Below are 18,480 nucleotides of genomic sequence, written 5' to 3' on the forward strand. Positions count from 1 at the left end.
TGGCCCCTCTTGGACTAGTCCATCGTCAGTTCGGGTGTGTCTTATTTCGAACATCAACAGATACATGATCACATTCTAAGAGTCAAATGGAGTTTTAAACATGAAACAAAGCATGAAGAAAGAGAACAAAGTTACTAAGTAATGAGAGCAATAGTAGCTAGAGGAGGCTGAGGGTCTCAGACATTAAACTTGTCTCACACATCACTGAGGACCAAAGTGATGTCAAGAACATTCCATCTTTGATTAGTGTCCCTATCTTTATCTTTAGCATCAATGAGAGTTGGAGAGATCACCAAAGAAATATGATGAAACAATTAGAAAAATGAGCAATAAGCCACCAAGAAATATCAGTCAATGATCCAAATGCTAAAAATAAACTCTAAGGAATTTCAAAGTGTTGGACATTACATCTATTATTATAATTTATATTAATAAATAAATTAATTAGTTAGGTTAGTCGAGAAGTTATATTTTTGTAGGCAATTTTCATAGGTAAAATAAAACTTTTAAAAGTCATTGTATTGAAATGTAATATCAATATGAAGAATCCCAATCCCAATAAAAAATGAATCAATTTATCAATTTAATTTTCTTGTGAAATTATGTAATCTTGCATATCTTACCACTATTTTGACTTTGCATCGGAGTAGTTAAATATTGTTGTTACTAAGTATTGAAATCTTCATATAAGAATTACCTTTGTAGAGTATTTTGTTGGCCATTTAAATAATATTGGGCACGAGGATGTGTTGATAAAGGCATGAATGATATTATGTTGTTGTTAAGTTGAAACATTGTTTTTCTCAATATGAGAAGAGGAGCCAATATTAATATGAAGAAATAAATATTTCAATGTCAAAGTTGTTGATAAGGTGTGGAATTAGGAAACAATTTGCTTGGCAATTTCACAGCCATGTGTATGCTAACATAGCATGTGAAGAAGGTAGTTTGTACATCGAAACACTTAGGACAATTATCAAATCAAACTATTTGTATCATTACCATTAGAGACAATGTTCCTTTAGGCATGTGAAGAATAGATCACATGGTTTTGTTTTCTCTAACAATCACATAGAAGTGTGAGAATAATGTTTTAATATTTACAAAAAGAAAAGGGCATTTTCAATAGATGTTGTTGTTTATATTACAAATTTATTATTTCTATTTATCTTTGAAAAGGGGACATTTAAGTGGCACTAGAGCATCTTTCATGTTATTGTGTGACTTGATGTTTGTTCATGCAAACAACCAGGTACCTATAAAGAGAAAAGAGAATTTAGATAATAATGGTTAATAAAAATGAGGAAAATCATTTCAGAAAGGTTTTTAAAACCAAAAAGACAGAGTTGGTTAGAGAATTTCAATCATTCACGAGGAAAAGTATGACATAAAATGTTAATATCTTGAAAGATATAGTAATAAAATGAATAATATAGTGTAATGTATGTTCCTATGAACCCTCTATGCCACCCTTCTTACCAATCATTTTTGAGTTTTCTGAATTATTTTATAAATCTATTGAGTGGAAAGTTAGCAAAGATAGAGTATTAAGGCTTTTTTCATTTTTTTTTTCAATATATAATTTTTTATTAATTTCCAAAGTGGATGTATCCTAAAAAAAACAAAAAAATAAGCATTCCGCATTAAAAGAATGAAAAATAAAAAATAAAAAATTAATGTATATAAAATGAAATAATACATGCATTTTTTTTACAAAATTTTTTACAATACTAAGATTAATTAGACATCAAGACCTAAATATATTCAAATTTTAAAATATGACTAGAAAGATAAGGTAGAGTTTTACTTTGTAATGTTATTTTTGGGGAATTTAAACTAAAATATAGGAACTTGATGGAAAGTGTACTTAACATTTGTTTATTTTTTATGCTTTTTGTAAGAGATGTGCTTGGTAGATCATTAGAATTAGTAAATTTAAATATTCTCAAAATCGAAGGGTGATATTTGAATGGCTATTAATTAGAATGCATGTGCATTACATATGTACATGTTTTATGATAATGCATACAATCCTTAATGAATGCACATTATAACATGCATGCATTATGCTTTCTCAAGAATGTGAGCATGTTTTGAAGAATCATAAAAAAATGTTCACTTTTTGGCCCCACAAAGTTTAAGATATATGATCAAATCATAGTAATATTAGATTTGCATTATCTTAAAATTAGTAAATGTAAAACCCCCATGTCAACCCTAAGGTTTATAATGTATTAAAATTAGAAAATGTATAGCCCTAATGCCAACTGTAAAGGTTATAAGTATGAATGAGTTCTCCAAAAACCAAAGGAAAATAAACTTTCTTTGAGCTAAATCTAGGCTAATTTAATCAAAATCATGCAAATACGAACATATTAATTTAGATTAATAAAAACTAATACCATTAACTAATATATTATGAAATAGTACATGCTAATGTTCATAAACTAATTGTGATAAAAAAATTTACTTAGCTCCATGTTCAAGGAAGATTAATAATTTTCTTGTTCGCACATTGAACTTAAGATGCCTTAATTAAAAATGGTGATACGTTAATCTATACCTTTCCTTGGAATATCTATATGGGGTCAAGTTTATGATTGAGAGTTAGATTTACACTTGTAAAATTTCTTGGACCCAGAAAAATAATTTTGTGGCCTATTTGTGTTTGCCTAACTCTTTTTGATATAGAAAACTAGCTATATTTAAAAATAATTTTGAAGGGTTTTTTTTATGTTGCAAGGGAATATGTTTACATAGGTCCACCCTTAAAATAGGTGTAAAAGAAAGAAGACAACAAATTTCAACCATGTATTCAATCTAAAGGATGAATGTACAAATCTAGATTTGTTTTAGAGCTTAAAACTAAAGTGTTTCTTTAAATAAACATGAATGATAGCAATCTAAGGATGATAAAAGGATATAATTGAATCCATTTAAATATAAACACATATCAACAAATCATGTAAACTTGTGTTAAGCTAGCCTTATGAAGAAAGTAAGAGATAGGAGATGACCAAAATTGAATTTAAAATTTTGAGGGTCAAGTTCATAGTCATAGGATCAAACCTACACCCTTATAAAATTCAAAATCGAATAAAAATAATAACTTTACAAATTTTAATATTCTAATAATTTCATTTTGTTTCATTAACAAAAATATACTGCACAATTATAAAAATAAAAATTAACCTTTTTAATTAACTCAGAGAAATATAAAAATAAAAATTGTGAGCCTTTTTTAAATAACTCCCATTGGTCGAATCTTCCATTCAAGGGTGCCCATAATTTGAAAAACATTTCAAATACCTAGATTATGAAATAAATTTGATAGGAAGGGCTCTAACCCGATTGATCCATGGGTGACGTATCACGCCCAGTCTACACGGCGATGGCGACTTCATTTATCTTAGTGCGCATCAACTTATGTTTAAAAGTTTTGGGGCAACCCTCTGTTGATTTGATTGCCCTACGCAGGCGTACTGACGAACATAAAATACAAACAGTAAAAGCCAACTCTGCGAATAACTCTGGTAAGTAGTTATCAACTTCTTTTTCAGTGAAAGTACGCTGTAAGTCCTCATCATTTGAGCAAAACTTGCAAAACTGAATAGTATGAGGCGGCTCATCTTGATGTTATCATTCCAGTCAAAAAGATTTATATCCGTCTATTTATCTACCCATAGATTCCAAAGCCTTCTAGAAACCTTTCGGCTACACCTATATATATCCAGTCCGAGTAGGGATTGAAGCATGGCTCATTTCATTTCAAGTACAATGGAGATGAATTTGAGAGATGCGGCAATTGCCCTTATTCTGGCCACCTGTATCGTATGGAGTGCTTCTGCAGGAAGCATAGCCATATACTGGGGCCAAAATGGCAACGAAGCCTCGCTTACCCAAACCTGCGCCACCGGTAATTTCAAATTCGTCATTCTCGCATTTCTCCCCGTCTTTGGAAGCGGCCAAACACCGCAGCTCAATCTGGCGGGCCACTGCGACCCTTCCTCCGGCGGCTGCAAATCGCTGAGCGCCGAAAGACAATCATGCCAGCAGAGAAACATAAAGGTGTTTCTCTCCTTGGGAGGAGGCGCTGGAAGCTATTCCATCGCCTCTGCTCAAGATGCACACAACGTAGCGAACTATCTGTGGAACAATTTCCTTGGCGGGAGTTCTTCGTCACGGCCTCTGGGCGACGCTGTTTTAGACGGGATCGACTTTGATATCGAAGCAACGACTGAGCACTGGGACGATCTCGCCAGAGCGGTGTCTGCGCTTTCCTCTCGCGGCGGCAAAAAGGTGTTCCTCAGCGCCGCCCCGCAGTGCCCTTTTCCAGACGCCTATGTAGGAAACGCCCTGCAGACGGGGCTGTTTGACTTTGTTTGGATTCAGTTCTACAATAACCCCCCTTGCCAATACGCAAACGGAGGCGCTTCTTTGGTTAGCTCGTGGAAGCAGTGGATAAATTCCATACCCAAAACGACGAGTTTCTTTCTTGGGCTTCCTGCGTCCAGCAGCGCTGCAGGTAGTGGGTTCGTTCCCGCGGCTACGCTGAAGTCGAGTGTGCTGCCTCAGCTGAAGAAGTCGTCGAAGTATGCGGGAGTGATGCTGTGGTCCAAGTTCTATGACGAGCAGACTCAATATAGCTCATCTATTAAAGGTTCTGTCTGATATCATACTTGATCGTAGGTAATGGTGTGTCTTGCTAAATAATACTCGAGTGTGATGTATTTAGATAGGTAATACTCGAGTTTTAATAATGCTCATGGCTTCCACGAGCTCCCTACACGTAATGAGCTGAAAAGAAAAATTGGGTGCATTAGATTTTGTCTTCTGTAGTAAAATTAAAAGTACGTTACCATTAAAATTTAAAGTTCAGTTTTCATAGTGGATTGGATTATTTCTAAAGTATTAAGGTTTTTTTTTTGTCCTACTAAATTATGAGAGCTATATAATCAAACATCTAAACTATTTAAAATCAATAAACAAATCACAGACGACTCTTTTTATTTTTTTTCTTTTTTCTAATGTTTTTATAAAATTATATATCATTTTGAAGGTGAAATCATTAATTATCATTGATGTCAAAGGTATGAAGAACATATTATGGGTTTGAATGAAATTGTATGAAGGTCATTAATCATCCACATGTTTGATGTCTTCGTGATGAAGTTTGGTGATTTGGTTTAATGACTATCCTTCATATAGAATCATGGACTTAAACTTTTCAGTCCAAAATATGGGACATGGTTATGAATATTACTTAGCAGACTTTCCTTTGGTACCTAAAAAGATGATATATAAATAAATATTAATATATTCTATGTTTGCCAACCAAGTATGTAACAATAGGATGTGTTAAATTGTAGCAACACAACAATGATTATTAGAAGTAATAATTGAAGAGCATAAAGGAGTTGCAAATCTATTATAGTAGCAAATTTGATGAAATAATTAACTTCATCATATTCAAATCAAGCACCCACAAGATTGACTTAAACTACCAATACATAAAAAAGATTAGTCACATAGAAGTAATCTAAAGGATTAGTTGTTGATTGTTGAAGCATGAACGCATATTAATAGTACATTTGTTTGAAGGCAATAATTAATCTAAAGGAGGAACTATTCATATATATTAAAGGTAGAGCTTATTTTAATAAAGGTAGCAATTAATAAGGACAACAATCAAGCAGTAATAGAGGCATGCATTTAAAGGACTCCTCCTTTGGAAATAATGCATTCATTATGTAGCGTGTCTTCATTTTTGTGGTATAAAAAAAGGAGAAAAAATGTAGTATGAAAAAAATTGAAAATTAAAATAGAGTATCATTTCAATTTAAGTAGATATTGAGCAAATATAATTTTCAGGAGAACATTTGTCTAAAAATGTTACAAGTAGAGTTTTGAAAGAAAGAATATGTAATTCATTTATTTAAGAACATATTTGTGAAAGACAGAACATGTTATAAGAAAGTATATGCAAATTTTAGAAGGAAGTGTTGAATGGTAAATAATAAACCAATACACCAACATAGGTCTATAGAGATCCAAAGGATATATATCCAATTTTGAAAGAGGAATAAGAAGATTTGTGGATGAAGATGATATTATTCAAGATATAAATTTGAAAGAGAAGAATATGCATGATTTGAGTGGAACAATGAAGCAAATAGAATATATATAAGCAATACTCAAAGGGATTGGGTGTGGAGAAATGAGTATGTGTTTTATGTCAGAGCTTAATGAAGGATATGCATGCAAAGAGAATATGCAAGCTTGAGTGATCATAAAATTGAATTTATGTGTTGGTAAATGAAGGGAATCATAGAATGACTAAATGAATGAGATTGTAATATCCATCATCCATTGAAGAAGCAATAAACTAAAGGTGATACTTTATTAAGTTAGAGGTTGGCGCCTCATATTGAAAAGGCTAGTATCTAATATTAAAGAGATTGGTTTCTCTTACTTAGTTGGTGCTTAGTTGTGGGTATTGGTGTCTCCAAGTAGCTTAGTTACTATCAATTTTGTAAGAATTATAAATAATGTTTTGTCATGGTTTTCTCTTGTAAGGGTTTCCACATAAATCATGTGTTCTAATTGTGTTGTGTAGTTGTTGCATCTCATGTGAATGATATTGTGTAATTAATGTATTTGTGATTGTTAAGTTGAAATAGTAAAAGATACTATACTATTGATTTACCCTCTCCTCTTAGTCTAATATTGTGCTCATGAATTGGTATCATACTTGGTTCCTTTGAAAACTCTAATGATTTAAAGGTTTATCTTGCGTAGCATATGACAAAAACAAAAAAAATAATGGAAAAAGAAATACCAAGCAAAGAATTGATCAACAAGTACCAACAAAATCAAATACAAGTGATGGGGTGACATATGGAACACACATGGTAACAAAAACAAATAATGATCTCTCTGAAAGAAAAGAATAGATGGATTTAAAAGATGAAGACTATAATGGAAGGGATGTGAAAGGTAATTAAAGGATAACTCATCTGTGCCCAAGATGAGATGAAGAGGTTTGGAAAGAAGAATAAAACACTAGAGCTACAACTATGTGAGGACAATGAATTTAATTTATAGTTAGTACAAATCCTTTAATAATCTAAGAAGATAATTTTTGATCTAGAAGCTCAAATTAAAGTCAAGAAAAGCATTGAAAAAGAGTTGAGAACCCAATTGAAAGTGAAGGGTGAAGATTTTGATAGATTAGAATCTAATGTTGTTTCCTTGAGAAATGAACTAGAAATTATGCATTGTCCAAGTTGACCAAAAGCCTTAAGTTTGATAAAAATATTGAGATTTTGGATGACATATTAAATGAGAAAAGGTCTCCATTTAATAATATAGGTCTGTTAGTGTACATAGGGACTTAAAAAAATTAGTTAGCTTATAGCATGCATAGAGATAATCCTATTAACATTGATTAAGTATCCACTTAGGGAATTTTAGTATTTTGTATCCCTTCATCTAATTGAAACACATGTTATCATTTTGTATGATACATAGTGCATACACTTGCCAGGTGTGCTCACAAGTGTCCCATGTCTTTGATTAGATTAGCAGGAAAAGGGCCTTGATCCCAAGTACATAACAATGGACTAAAGGATCAAACCACAAGAAATAGAATGCAACTAAGGACCAACAACCAAAAACCAACTAGGCTATCCCATAGGACCCGACATCAAAAAGTAGTAGGGAATAAGCTACTAATTGATATGGCTTAACATATAACCTAAAGTAACCATAGGGTTCTTATCAAAACACATAGGCCAACCAAAAAACCAACAAAGTTTTTAATTAGCATAATAAATAGCAATTAAATAGTTTTTAGGGATATAGATAAAGTCCTAGTTCTATGAATATGACCCCCCAACCCTTTCTTTGGATTGAGTGTGCCCTTCTCAGCATCCTTTGGTGGGTGAATTTTGGAGACAAATCCTACCACACCTATTTTGGAGTATCTAGAAGGAAAGGAATAATAGGATCTTTAGAGAGGAGGAGAAAACCATGAAGAGGTGTTTATCCACTTTTCTAAACTCCTAAAAGATAACACAATTGATCGTAGGTGGGCATGCCCCTCTTACCTCCCTTGCCTTTTGATGATTAAATAACCAATAATTGGAATCTGCCCAACTCTTATACCAGATTTGACAACTCAAAAAGGATATAGAGAATCAATAAACATTGGTAACCTCCTCAATCTGTGTGGCACAAGTTGAACTTTGATAGGGTGTCTAAGAAAGGTTTGGCTGCAATGGGAGAAGCAATTTGATCTAGCATGACTGCCTTGGTGGCATCTTACACACGTAGTCTAGAGGAGGCTACTAGTAACCAAGTAGAGGGAATGGTATTTCATTGGGGGTTAAAGATTACCCTCTCAATAGGAATCCATGTTCTTGATATTGAGGGTGATTTGATGTTCATTATGGATTTTATCAAAGGTAATAACATGGTAGAATGGACCATTGATGGGACTATCAATGATATTTACATCTTTGTCAAATTTCTAGGGAATAAATATATTTGCTTTCAAGAAAGGAAAACATATCATTAATACTTCACCAAGGAGGATTTTGTTTCAGCCTATGTTAGAATGGGGGATTAAAAATAGGGTGTATACATCTATCAATCCATAATCAAAACTAGATTTCATTAGTCATTGTAGTTGCACGTGCCCCTGTAGATATGTATGTGAAGTGTGGAAGCATAGACACAACACATGAATTGTTTGACAAAATGCCTCACAAAAATGGTGTTTTGTGGAGTACCATGATTGTAAGATATGTGCAAAATGGTGATCTTGATAAGGCTTTAAAGCTCTTCGAAGAAATACCTCACAAAGATGTGGTTTTATGGACTACAATAATTGTGGGATATGACCAAAATGGGTTTGCCAAAAAAGCCTTGGAAATTTTTAAATAAATGCAATTGGCGGGTCTAAAGTGGGACTCCACGACCTTTGCTAGCATCCTCCCAATTTTATGCCAAAAATGGGAGCTTTAGAATAGGGTGTAGATATTCACCAAGGCATCATTCAAAGCAAACATTTGTCAAATGTTGCAATTGAAGTGGCTTGGTAGACATGTAAGCCTACACTTTGCATGTGAACTCTTTGACGAAATTCCTTAACCAGGCAAGCTTCACTTGTGTTTTATAGCATGTGGCATAGGATTAGTGAATGAGGCTTCAATGACATCATTGATTCTTATTCCATTACATCTACAGTTGATCATCAAGTTTTTTGGAGGTTAGGTTATGTTGCACTTGTAAAAATTTATTGTGCAACATGTTGGTTTCTATAAATGTTTTAACGATTTCAAAGTGTGATTAATCTTTGTTGTAGCTTATATTGTGTGGATTGGATTTCAAGTATCTTATAGTTTCCCATTGCATCGTGACATATGGTATAAGGTAGGCACGACTCTGTTAACTTACTAAAATCTATTAAGATTCATGTTAATTTATCATTGTTAAATATTCTCAATTCTCTTGAAATGTCCATATAAAGTAAATATTTATGGTTATATGCACTTTTTCGTTTGAAGTGTTAGTTTCTCTACAAGAAGTATTTGCTTTATTTGAATTCTACATTGAATGGTTTTTCTAGAACACATTTATTTGGACATTGTCAAAGTTAGCCTAACACGTTTATCATATTTTGTAGGCTACTTCACCTCCTAAAGAAATTTGATTTAAGTAATGTAATGAATTGCTCAAATTCTAGGTTGAGTCTTACTCTATTTTACTTTATAAGTTATTTTACACTTTGAAGAAAGTTGTTCAATTTCATTTACCTTTCGAAAAAAATGGTCAAACTATTTAGATTGCATACATCTTGATTTTTTACCCATTAATTATTGTTCTATAGAATATGTATATTTTATCGCATAACCATTACATCTCTCTTTTTAGTACAAGTACTAATAAATATGCACTTAACTCTAAAATAATTTTCAAACCATGATCTTTGGACATGATCGAAGTTGATCCCAAGTCCAACTGATCCGAACGCATCTATTCTGGTTTCAGAACGGCAGTACGGATTGACTAACACGCATGTTAGTCACATGTTTTACACCGTTGATTTTGCAATAAACGACTGCTATTGACGAACACGTGGCTATCATGTTGTACAAAAGATCTGTTTTGGAGCCAAAGTAGCTTCCACCAACTGATCCATCAGTGGCGGGTCTCGCGTATGTAACCAATTCACACATTCTGTACACAACAATACGACTTAAAACGTTTATCTTAATGCTCGTCAACTTTATTTTTGCAGTTTTCGTTGAAGTCTCTGTTGATTTGATTACCCTACGCAGGCATAGCGATGAACATAAAACACAAACAATAAAATCCAACTATGCGAATAAGTTCGGTAAGGCGTATCAACTTATATTTCAGTGAAAGTATGCTACAAGCCCTCATCATTATTATAATCCCTTATATCATATATTTTAAAATAAAAATATAGCTCATCTATTAAAGGTTCTGTCTGAGATGAGAGATGATGGTAGGTGAGTTAATGTTAACTTTAATAGATGAAATATAGCTCATCTATTAAAGTTAACATTATTATAATAACTTATATCTTGCTAATTAAATAATACTCAAGTTTTAATAATGCTCATGGCTTCCGTGAGCTCCCTAACATGTAATGGTGGAATCTGGAATAGAAATCAAAGCTGAAATGAAAAATTGGGTCCAATAATTTGTGTCCTTTAATATTATCATTAAAATTTAACAATATTATTTTTATGTAGATTAAATGGTTTATTAAAAATTAATGATCAACGTACTAATTTTATGTCTAATGCAATAATGAAAGAAATATAATCATACATTCAAACTTCTTGAAAAAATGAACGAGGAAAACAAGTCAAACATATATTTTTCCTCTCGTTCATACTTGTTTTCATAAAAGTATACATCATCTCAAGGTCAAAATGATTCCCATGTGTGTTAGGAAGTCATTATATTGATAGATCTCAAATGTTAAATGTGTATTGTTGATCGGAATTACTTATTAATTTGCAAATCAGAAAAATAGAATACAACTATTTTTATTTTTAATTAATTAATTTTTTTATTCAACCATGCATTCTGATTCCAGTATAGATATTGTTGTGATTGTGTACAATATTTTAATTACTTTTGTTAGGGACAATGATGCATTCATTTTGGCTGTAATGAATTTCCTATGATATATGACGAATTCACCAACATGGTTATATTTTTTCTATCTTTACAAGCTCGCAATTTTGTCAAAGCAAGTATTAAATTTAGTTCTAAACATATATCTATCAACAAAATTTTGTATATGAATTTCTAATACTACTTTCTAATATAAATAAAGTAGTCTATTAGTCTAAAACACATTAATATGGACATTAAAATGAATCATTTTCTGATCTCACATTTTCATTTAGAGAGCTTTTTTCCATCAAAATCTTAGAGTTTTAGGGGATAAGGAAGAAAGATCCCCTCAACTCACAACCTAATGACCACCTTGTCTTGAACTGCAAAATGAGCAACAGTCAAACTTTCATACACCCTTATACTCAACTATTTGTTTGATAAGAAAATATATTTGTTGAACTTGGACAAAATTGCACAACATTGGTTCTCTCAAAAGGAAACATACTTCAATGAAGATTAAGCACCTTCTTTGCTGGCCTCTACCTTAACAAGTAGGCAATTTGAAGGATTCACCATTCTTGAAATAGGAGGAATTTAAAGAGATGAATCAAAATAATGGAATGCTATACACAAAAAGATCCCCACCAAGTAGACCATTGGTTCATGTCTTCAGTGGGTGGTGTGGCTGTTACTTTTTGTTTTTGTCACCTTTAGTTATAGTTTTTTGTCTAGGTTTTTGGTTGTTTGGCTCTATTAATTAGTTGGATTTTAGTCCTTTTTCTCAACTAGTTCTCTAGCTAGGGGATCTCACGCCTCGTGAGATCCCTAGTTTCTTCAATTTTGTGATTATGTAACGGTTCGGTCCTCTCCCGGTTTATAGAATCCAAACATCACATACATGGAGTGGAACATTTAATTCTTCTTTTGAGAAATAACATAAAATTGATTTTACAAAAGAAAGTCATCAATTAAATTATGCACCTTCTTAGCTTCCTCTACCTTATCATTAATTAATCCACTTCATTCTAATGATATCTCTTATAGAGATGAAGAATTAGTTGATGAAGAATCCAATCTTACATTCCATCCCACATGGATAGATGTTGAGAGAAATTTATTTTTATCCTTCTCTTACATCCCATATTTCTCAAGAAAATAATAATGTTAACTTTGTAATTATTAATCAATCTATCTCACCTACGAAGGGGATGCTGGATAGCTCTATTAATATTCAAAATATTTCTTCTATTTCATTTATATTTGTATTTACAACATTTTATTCACTTTCATCTTTTCAACCTATAATAAACATTTGTGGTATTCCTGATACCCCATGATCTTTGGGTTATTATGTTCAAATAACTAAGTCTAGTACTTTTAATGTGCCTATAGATATTGACTACCATTCAATAGCTCACAAATGTAATACTAGGTGAAAAAAACAAGTATCTCCCATCCCTATTTCCCCTTCTCTACAAAATCCTATTTTTCTACTACCTCTTCTTCCTTTTATCAGGAATTATAGAGATTCTGATATTGTTAAACAACTCCAAGCTACACAAGCTAATATCTCTCTTTAGGACTTGATACAAAATTCACCTTCATATCATAGTGTCCTATAATAGGCCTTGATTAAAATACCTAGGCAATATTTTGTGAATCCCTTGGATGTGGCTACTATTCTTGAATGATTTTATTCTTGTTGTATAGATACTACTTTTCACTCATATAAACTCCCTACTCTTAAAGCTTAAAATAAATTGGTTCATCTTCTAATAATTTGGAAAAAGACTCTTATCATTTTGCAAAGAAGTGTCCTAAATGCCAAATCCATGTCAATCTTATACATGCACTAGCATAGGAACTGCAGCCATTCACAACATCTTGGCCCTTTTGCCAGTGGGGATTGAACTTAGTCGGCAAAATACATCCTTCATCTTCAAATGGACACAAGTTCATTATAACTGCAACAAATATTTTACCAAATGGATTGAAGAGGAACCCCCATGACCATAGTGACTGGGAAATAAATTGCCTCTTTTATTCTTAATTATCTAATCTGCAGATATGGCATTCCAAGTTCCATCATCACAGATAATGGACGACCTTTCAAGAACCATGATGTGTGAGAACTATGTGACAAATTCAAGATCCATCATCATTTCTCTACACCTTACTACCCACAAGGGAATGGTCAGGCCGAAGCATCCAACAAAACAATATTGAAAATCCTAAAGAAAACAGTCAATGATGCAGGAAAAGATTGGCATGTGCAACTCAATCCAGCACTTTGGGCATACAGAACTAGCATCTGCACACCTACGAGAGCTATGCCATATTCATTAGTGTATGGATTAGAGGAAATTTTACCCCTAGAAATAGAGATTCCATCTCTGAGAGTATCTTTGAAAAACCTCATTCCAGATGAAGAGTATCGAGTAAACCAACTGCAAGAGCTAGAACTTCTTGATGAAAAATGCCAACATGCCTATACTCACCTCAAAGCATATCAGCAACGCATGTGCAGAAGCTACAATCACAAGTCATCCCTAGGATTTTTAAAATTGGTGATCTAGTACTCAAGGAAAATCCTAGAAATCAACAGGATCGGGAAAAGAAAGGGAAATTTGAACCTAACTAGTTAGCTCCCTATGTTATCATATCAACCTATGGATCAAGTGCTTATCAGCTAACAACTTCAGAAGGAGACATGCCCGACGAACCAACTAACAACATCCATTTGAAGAAATACTACACTTGAGCAGTCTAATGCATGAAAAAGTTGAAAAAGTCAAAAATATCAAAAATCAAGAAAAAGCAAATAAAAAGGTACAATAAAAATAACTGGTGAAAACCTAGCAACAGGTGCTATTGTGAGAGGACAACTCCTCTATCTCTCTTTACTAACAGGCCGTTATATCCATAGTTGAGCACTATCGGCCATTGCCCGATATTTTATCGCATTATCCAGGACATACTTAGTGTAGTCACTCTCTTGGTTTATCCAAATATCCTTTCATCATATCCCACCATGGCTTGGTAATCACTGTACATATCCACATTAAGAGGAAAACTCAGCTAGGGGCAGCATTGATCAAAATTTCGTCTTCAATCAAAACTTGCAGCAAACTCAGAGCATTCTATCCAGAAAACAAATCAACAATCACAAAAACAAACATTAATCACTTAAAAGGATTCACAACACATGATGGATGATCTTCTGAAGTATCAAATGTTTGCATCTTGCATAAATTTTTGACTATTTTTTCACTTTGAACTTTCTTGAATTATTGGATCCTCTACATTTTCTCAACAATGCATCAAGCTAGAGAAAGTCATGGGGACTCCAATATTTTTTTTAGTTTTCAGTCTGTGAGGCGATCACTTGTACTATGCAAATACTTGTCTCGAGATGTGATTCAAAGCATATCACTGAAGACATGATTCCACTTTGCGCATACAAATGGTTTAGTCTTGTCTGTTTATATGCAAGCCACACTCAGGTCGTCCTGGTTCAATTATACCTTGACGCTGGTGCTATCTTGCAAAATCAAAAATCTTGTAAATTTTTCTCAGGTCATTATGGTTCCATTATACCATTATTCTTGTATAAATTTTTAACATATCCCAACAAATCAATGCTCAATGATGATTCCTACAAAGAAAGCAAAAACATGTGACTATACAGGAATGACAAACGAAAGAATGAGGATGCTCAATTAGTTGCATATAATTTTACAATTAGTTGCATATCATATCATACATCTCATTTTCAAGATACATCTCACAACATAGCATATCATACATCTCATTTTCAAGATACATCTCACAACATCATGCATTAACACATCATATTCATCACATATCAAATCACATACATCTAAGCATTTCATCATCATCATAGAAACATCAAAAGCATCATCCATAACACATCACATGAGGATCAAAGAAAATGGTGTCATATATATATATCTCAAAAATGATCAAATGTACAAAATATGTCATGTGTGTGCCAAATAAAACAAAATAATCAAAATACAATGGAGACAACGTCTCTTAGGTATGACTATCTCCTGAGGGTGATGGTCTTGCAGCAAATATCCTAGCACCTGGATCTCCAGGTGGATCCTAACGAGTAGCCCCTGTCACGCCTCTGCTCTCTGTCCTTGACAAAGTCTACCTGGATCGACTGGGTCTCGAGGTTGTGAAACTCGAAACTCGGTGCTCCCTGGGCACCACATTCTCATAATGCCTCCGGTAGTACTCCACCTCCTTGGCTCTCAAAGCCAACTCTCTCAAGGTGTCTCTCATTGAACCACCCGCCGCCACTCTCTCCAAAGTCTCTGCTCGAGCCTCAACTTGACCCAACCGCTCCAAAACTGTATCTCACTCAGTGGTTAGTTGTGTAATCTGTCGCTGATGCGCCAGTAGTTGTGTCTACAGATGTTGCACTGATACCTGTAGGGATCTAATCTGTGCATTCTCTCAATGCGTTGGAATCCGCATCTGGATGGGTACCTATGAAGTGGTACCCCCTTTCCCTCCCCCTATCCTCGGTGCTGGTGGGGGTAACACATCTGACCTCCTCCTCTAGGCCAGCCATCTAGACTCATCTGTCCCTCCCACCGCTACTATCACCTCTCCTACCCGCTCCTCACCCCCAGCTCCAATAACCAAGCCTCCTCTCCCTCTATCCTTCGCAACCCACCACACAACTCTCTCCAGCCGTATCCCTCTGTCACCACCAACTCTACCTCTGTCTCCTCTCCTCCCCCGATCTCCTCTCCCTCTATCCCCTCACCGACCTTGGCCACTTCCTCCACCATCTCTGCCATCATCACCTCCACCATCCCCACCTCCCTCAGCCAGCTCCTCTCCATCCTCTCCTCGCCTCCCTAGCTTCTCGGGCTTCTCATTCTCATCATTGTCAAAAATGGGAATCATCTCCACTAGATCTGATATCCTAACCACAACATGCGCCGCAAACAGTGTGGCGAACTCATCGGTCATCCCTGCATCTACTATCCCATAGGCATAGTCCCATATCTCGCCGGCTAGGTGAAAGAACTCAACCGTCGTCACGCTATCAATAGTGGGTCCCCACTCTGGTACATCCTGCCTCCGTCAAGCATACAAACATGCTCCCTGTGGAATCCCCTGCTATCATCCATACTGCCACAACACTCAGCTATGCAGGAATCTCTCAATCACAAAGGGTGTCCGCCCTATCAAAAATCAAGACATGTAGACATGGGGCATCTCCATCCCATCCTCTGCCCACACCTCGCAATTCGTATACGGTCTCCAGATGACCGTATCAATATCATCTAGCACTCACCTTTAATGCTCTAGTTTGCCCAGCTTACGCTAGACAACTATCCCTCAATATCCATATGCATAGGCACACCCAACAGGCCTATCTCTATCCGCAAGTGGCCTGGCTACGGGAATATGCTCCCACGCCCATACCTGTAGTAGTGTGACCCCAGTTGATAGACTAGTGTATCCGAAGTAAACCACCTGATGCAGATCCCTGTATAAGTGGGCCAACATAGCAAACCCCCATGCGAATCGGCGACTCTGTGTCACCATGTCCTCCAAGACCAACCCCCATCCTACTACCAGTCCCTTCGACCTATGGTCGGGACATAAAAGCCCACCTATGAATCCCGCTAGCACTGATGGTAGAGGAGCATAATCCAAATTAATAAACTCTTGCCATGGGATCTCATACCCACAAATATGCTCATCATGCAAAATCCGGAGAAAAGCCTTTGTCTCGCCCTCCTGCGTCTGCTCATAAGGTAAAAGTGCACCTACCACGGGAATCTGTAGAATCCGATAGCAATCCTCAAGTGTCACTATGATCTCACCTGTTGCCAAATGGAAGGTGTTGGTGTCACTATGCCACCTCTCAGCCAAAGCTGACAACAAACCCCGGTTAATGATATACCAGGGCATCTCCAACAAAGAGGATAGGCCACACTTCTCGATGATATCCCTGTCTGCTTGTGTCAATCATGGTATCAACGACCACGGTCTCGGAAATCGCTCTCGCGACTGAACAACCCCAAGTCGCTCCTGTCAAAAACAAAACATGTCCAATATCAGTTTCCTCATCATATCAAAATCAAATTCATATCAACTTGAAACATTGAAAACCTAATCAAGTTCCACATCATATCAAATCCATATCCATAATCATATCAACTTTTAAAACAACTCAAGTTCCACAATCATATCAACTTGTAACACAACTCAAGTTTCACATTAATATCAACTTGTAACACAACTCAAGTTTCACATTCATATCAGCTTGTTAAACAACTCAAGTTCCATAATCATATCAGCTTGTAAAACAACTCAAGTTCCACATATATATCAACTTGAAACATTGCATATCAAATCAAGTTCATATCACACATCCATATCAAAATCCACATCATATCAAATCAACATCAACTTGAAACATTGCAAATCAAATCAAGTATCTATCAAACAAACCATATTGGAACTCATATTGGACAAAATATCAAAACAATGATAGAAGACACGCAGACTGACATTCGCACCTGTCCCAAAAAAACTAGCAAACACCTACCCCTCTTTCTTCATCTCATCAAATCCTATTTTTTCGCCTCCGCACTAAACTCTTTTAAACCTAAGCTCTAAACTGCTAGCTATGTGCTATCCAACCTTCTCCATGCGCTACGAAATTAACCCTAAGTGCTAGCCTGCACCTATGTGCTAATCTAATCCATCAAAGTGCCACCTAAAATACCCTCTGCGCTACTTCTAGGCTATGCGCTATCCTACTTTGGCCCTGCACTGCGAACCTAACCCTAAGCGCTAGGTCATACCTACGCGCTATCCTACACTACCCATGCGAGCCCCTGCTAACCATATGCGTTAGGTCTTTCCTACACGCTGCCCTTTTTCCCCTATGCGCTACCTTGTGCCCCCGATGCGCTACCCTAACCCACCCCTACGCTATCCTAACCTACCCAGATGCTACCCTAGTTCATCAAATCCCACGCGCTATGCTACTTATCGTATGCACTGCGGTTTTTACCCGACGCTCTAAACTGTTAAATCCGCATGGGAAAATTCAAAAACATGCCTAAAAATGACAAAATAGAAATAAAAAAGGGGTCAAAAATGATGACTTACCGGTGGTCCATACGTGGTGGGCCTCTGATACCTCCGAATGTGCTCGAATCGATGAGAGGCAAAGGCAATCGACATTTTATCTTTTTCTCCAAGTCTCACTTTCTCCAAAGTCAACAAGCACAAATGAGACAAAATAAATCACTTTTTACC

General features: G+C 35.3%; 1 protein-coding gene across 1 annotated transcript; it reads left to right on the forward strand.

The window, feature by feature from the left end:
* The first annotated feature begins 3,778 nt into the window (after nt 1-3,778).
* Nucleotides 3,779-4,671, forward strand: LOC131071704 (acidic endochitinase-like). The gene has a single exon (XM_058007651.2). It carries the CDS (start codon nt 3,784-3,786, stop codon nt 4,669-4,671), a length of 888 nt encoding a protein of 295 aa, XP_057863634.2. The 5' UTR covers nt 3,779-3,783.
* The last annotated feature ends 13,809 nt before the right edge of the window (nt 4,672-18,480 follow it).

The sequence above is a fragment of the Cryptomeria japonica genome, chromosome 4 (assembly GCF_030272615.1).
Source record: "Cryptomeria japonica chromosome 4, Sugi_1.0, whole genome shotgun sequence".
NCBI lineage: Eukaryota > Viridiplantae > Streptophyta > Pinopsida > Cupressales > Cupressaceae > Cryptomeria > Cryptomeria japonica.

What these genes read in the sequence shown, in the direction of transcription:
- LOC131071704 (XM_058007651.2), top strand. Translation starts at nt 3,784, where the DNA reads ATGAATTTGAGAGATGCGGCAATTGCCCTTATTCTGGCCACCTGTATC.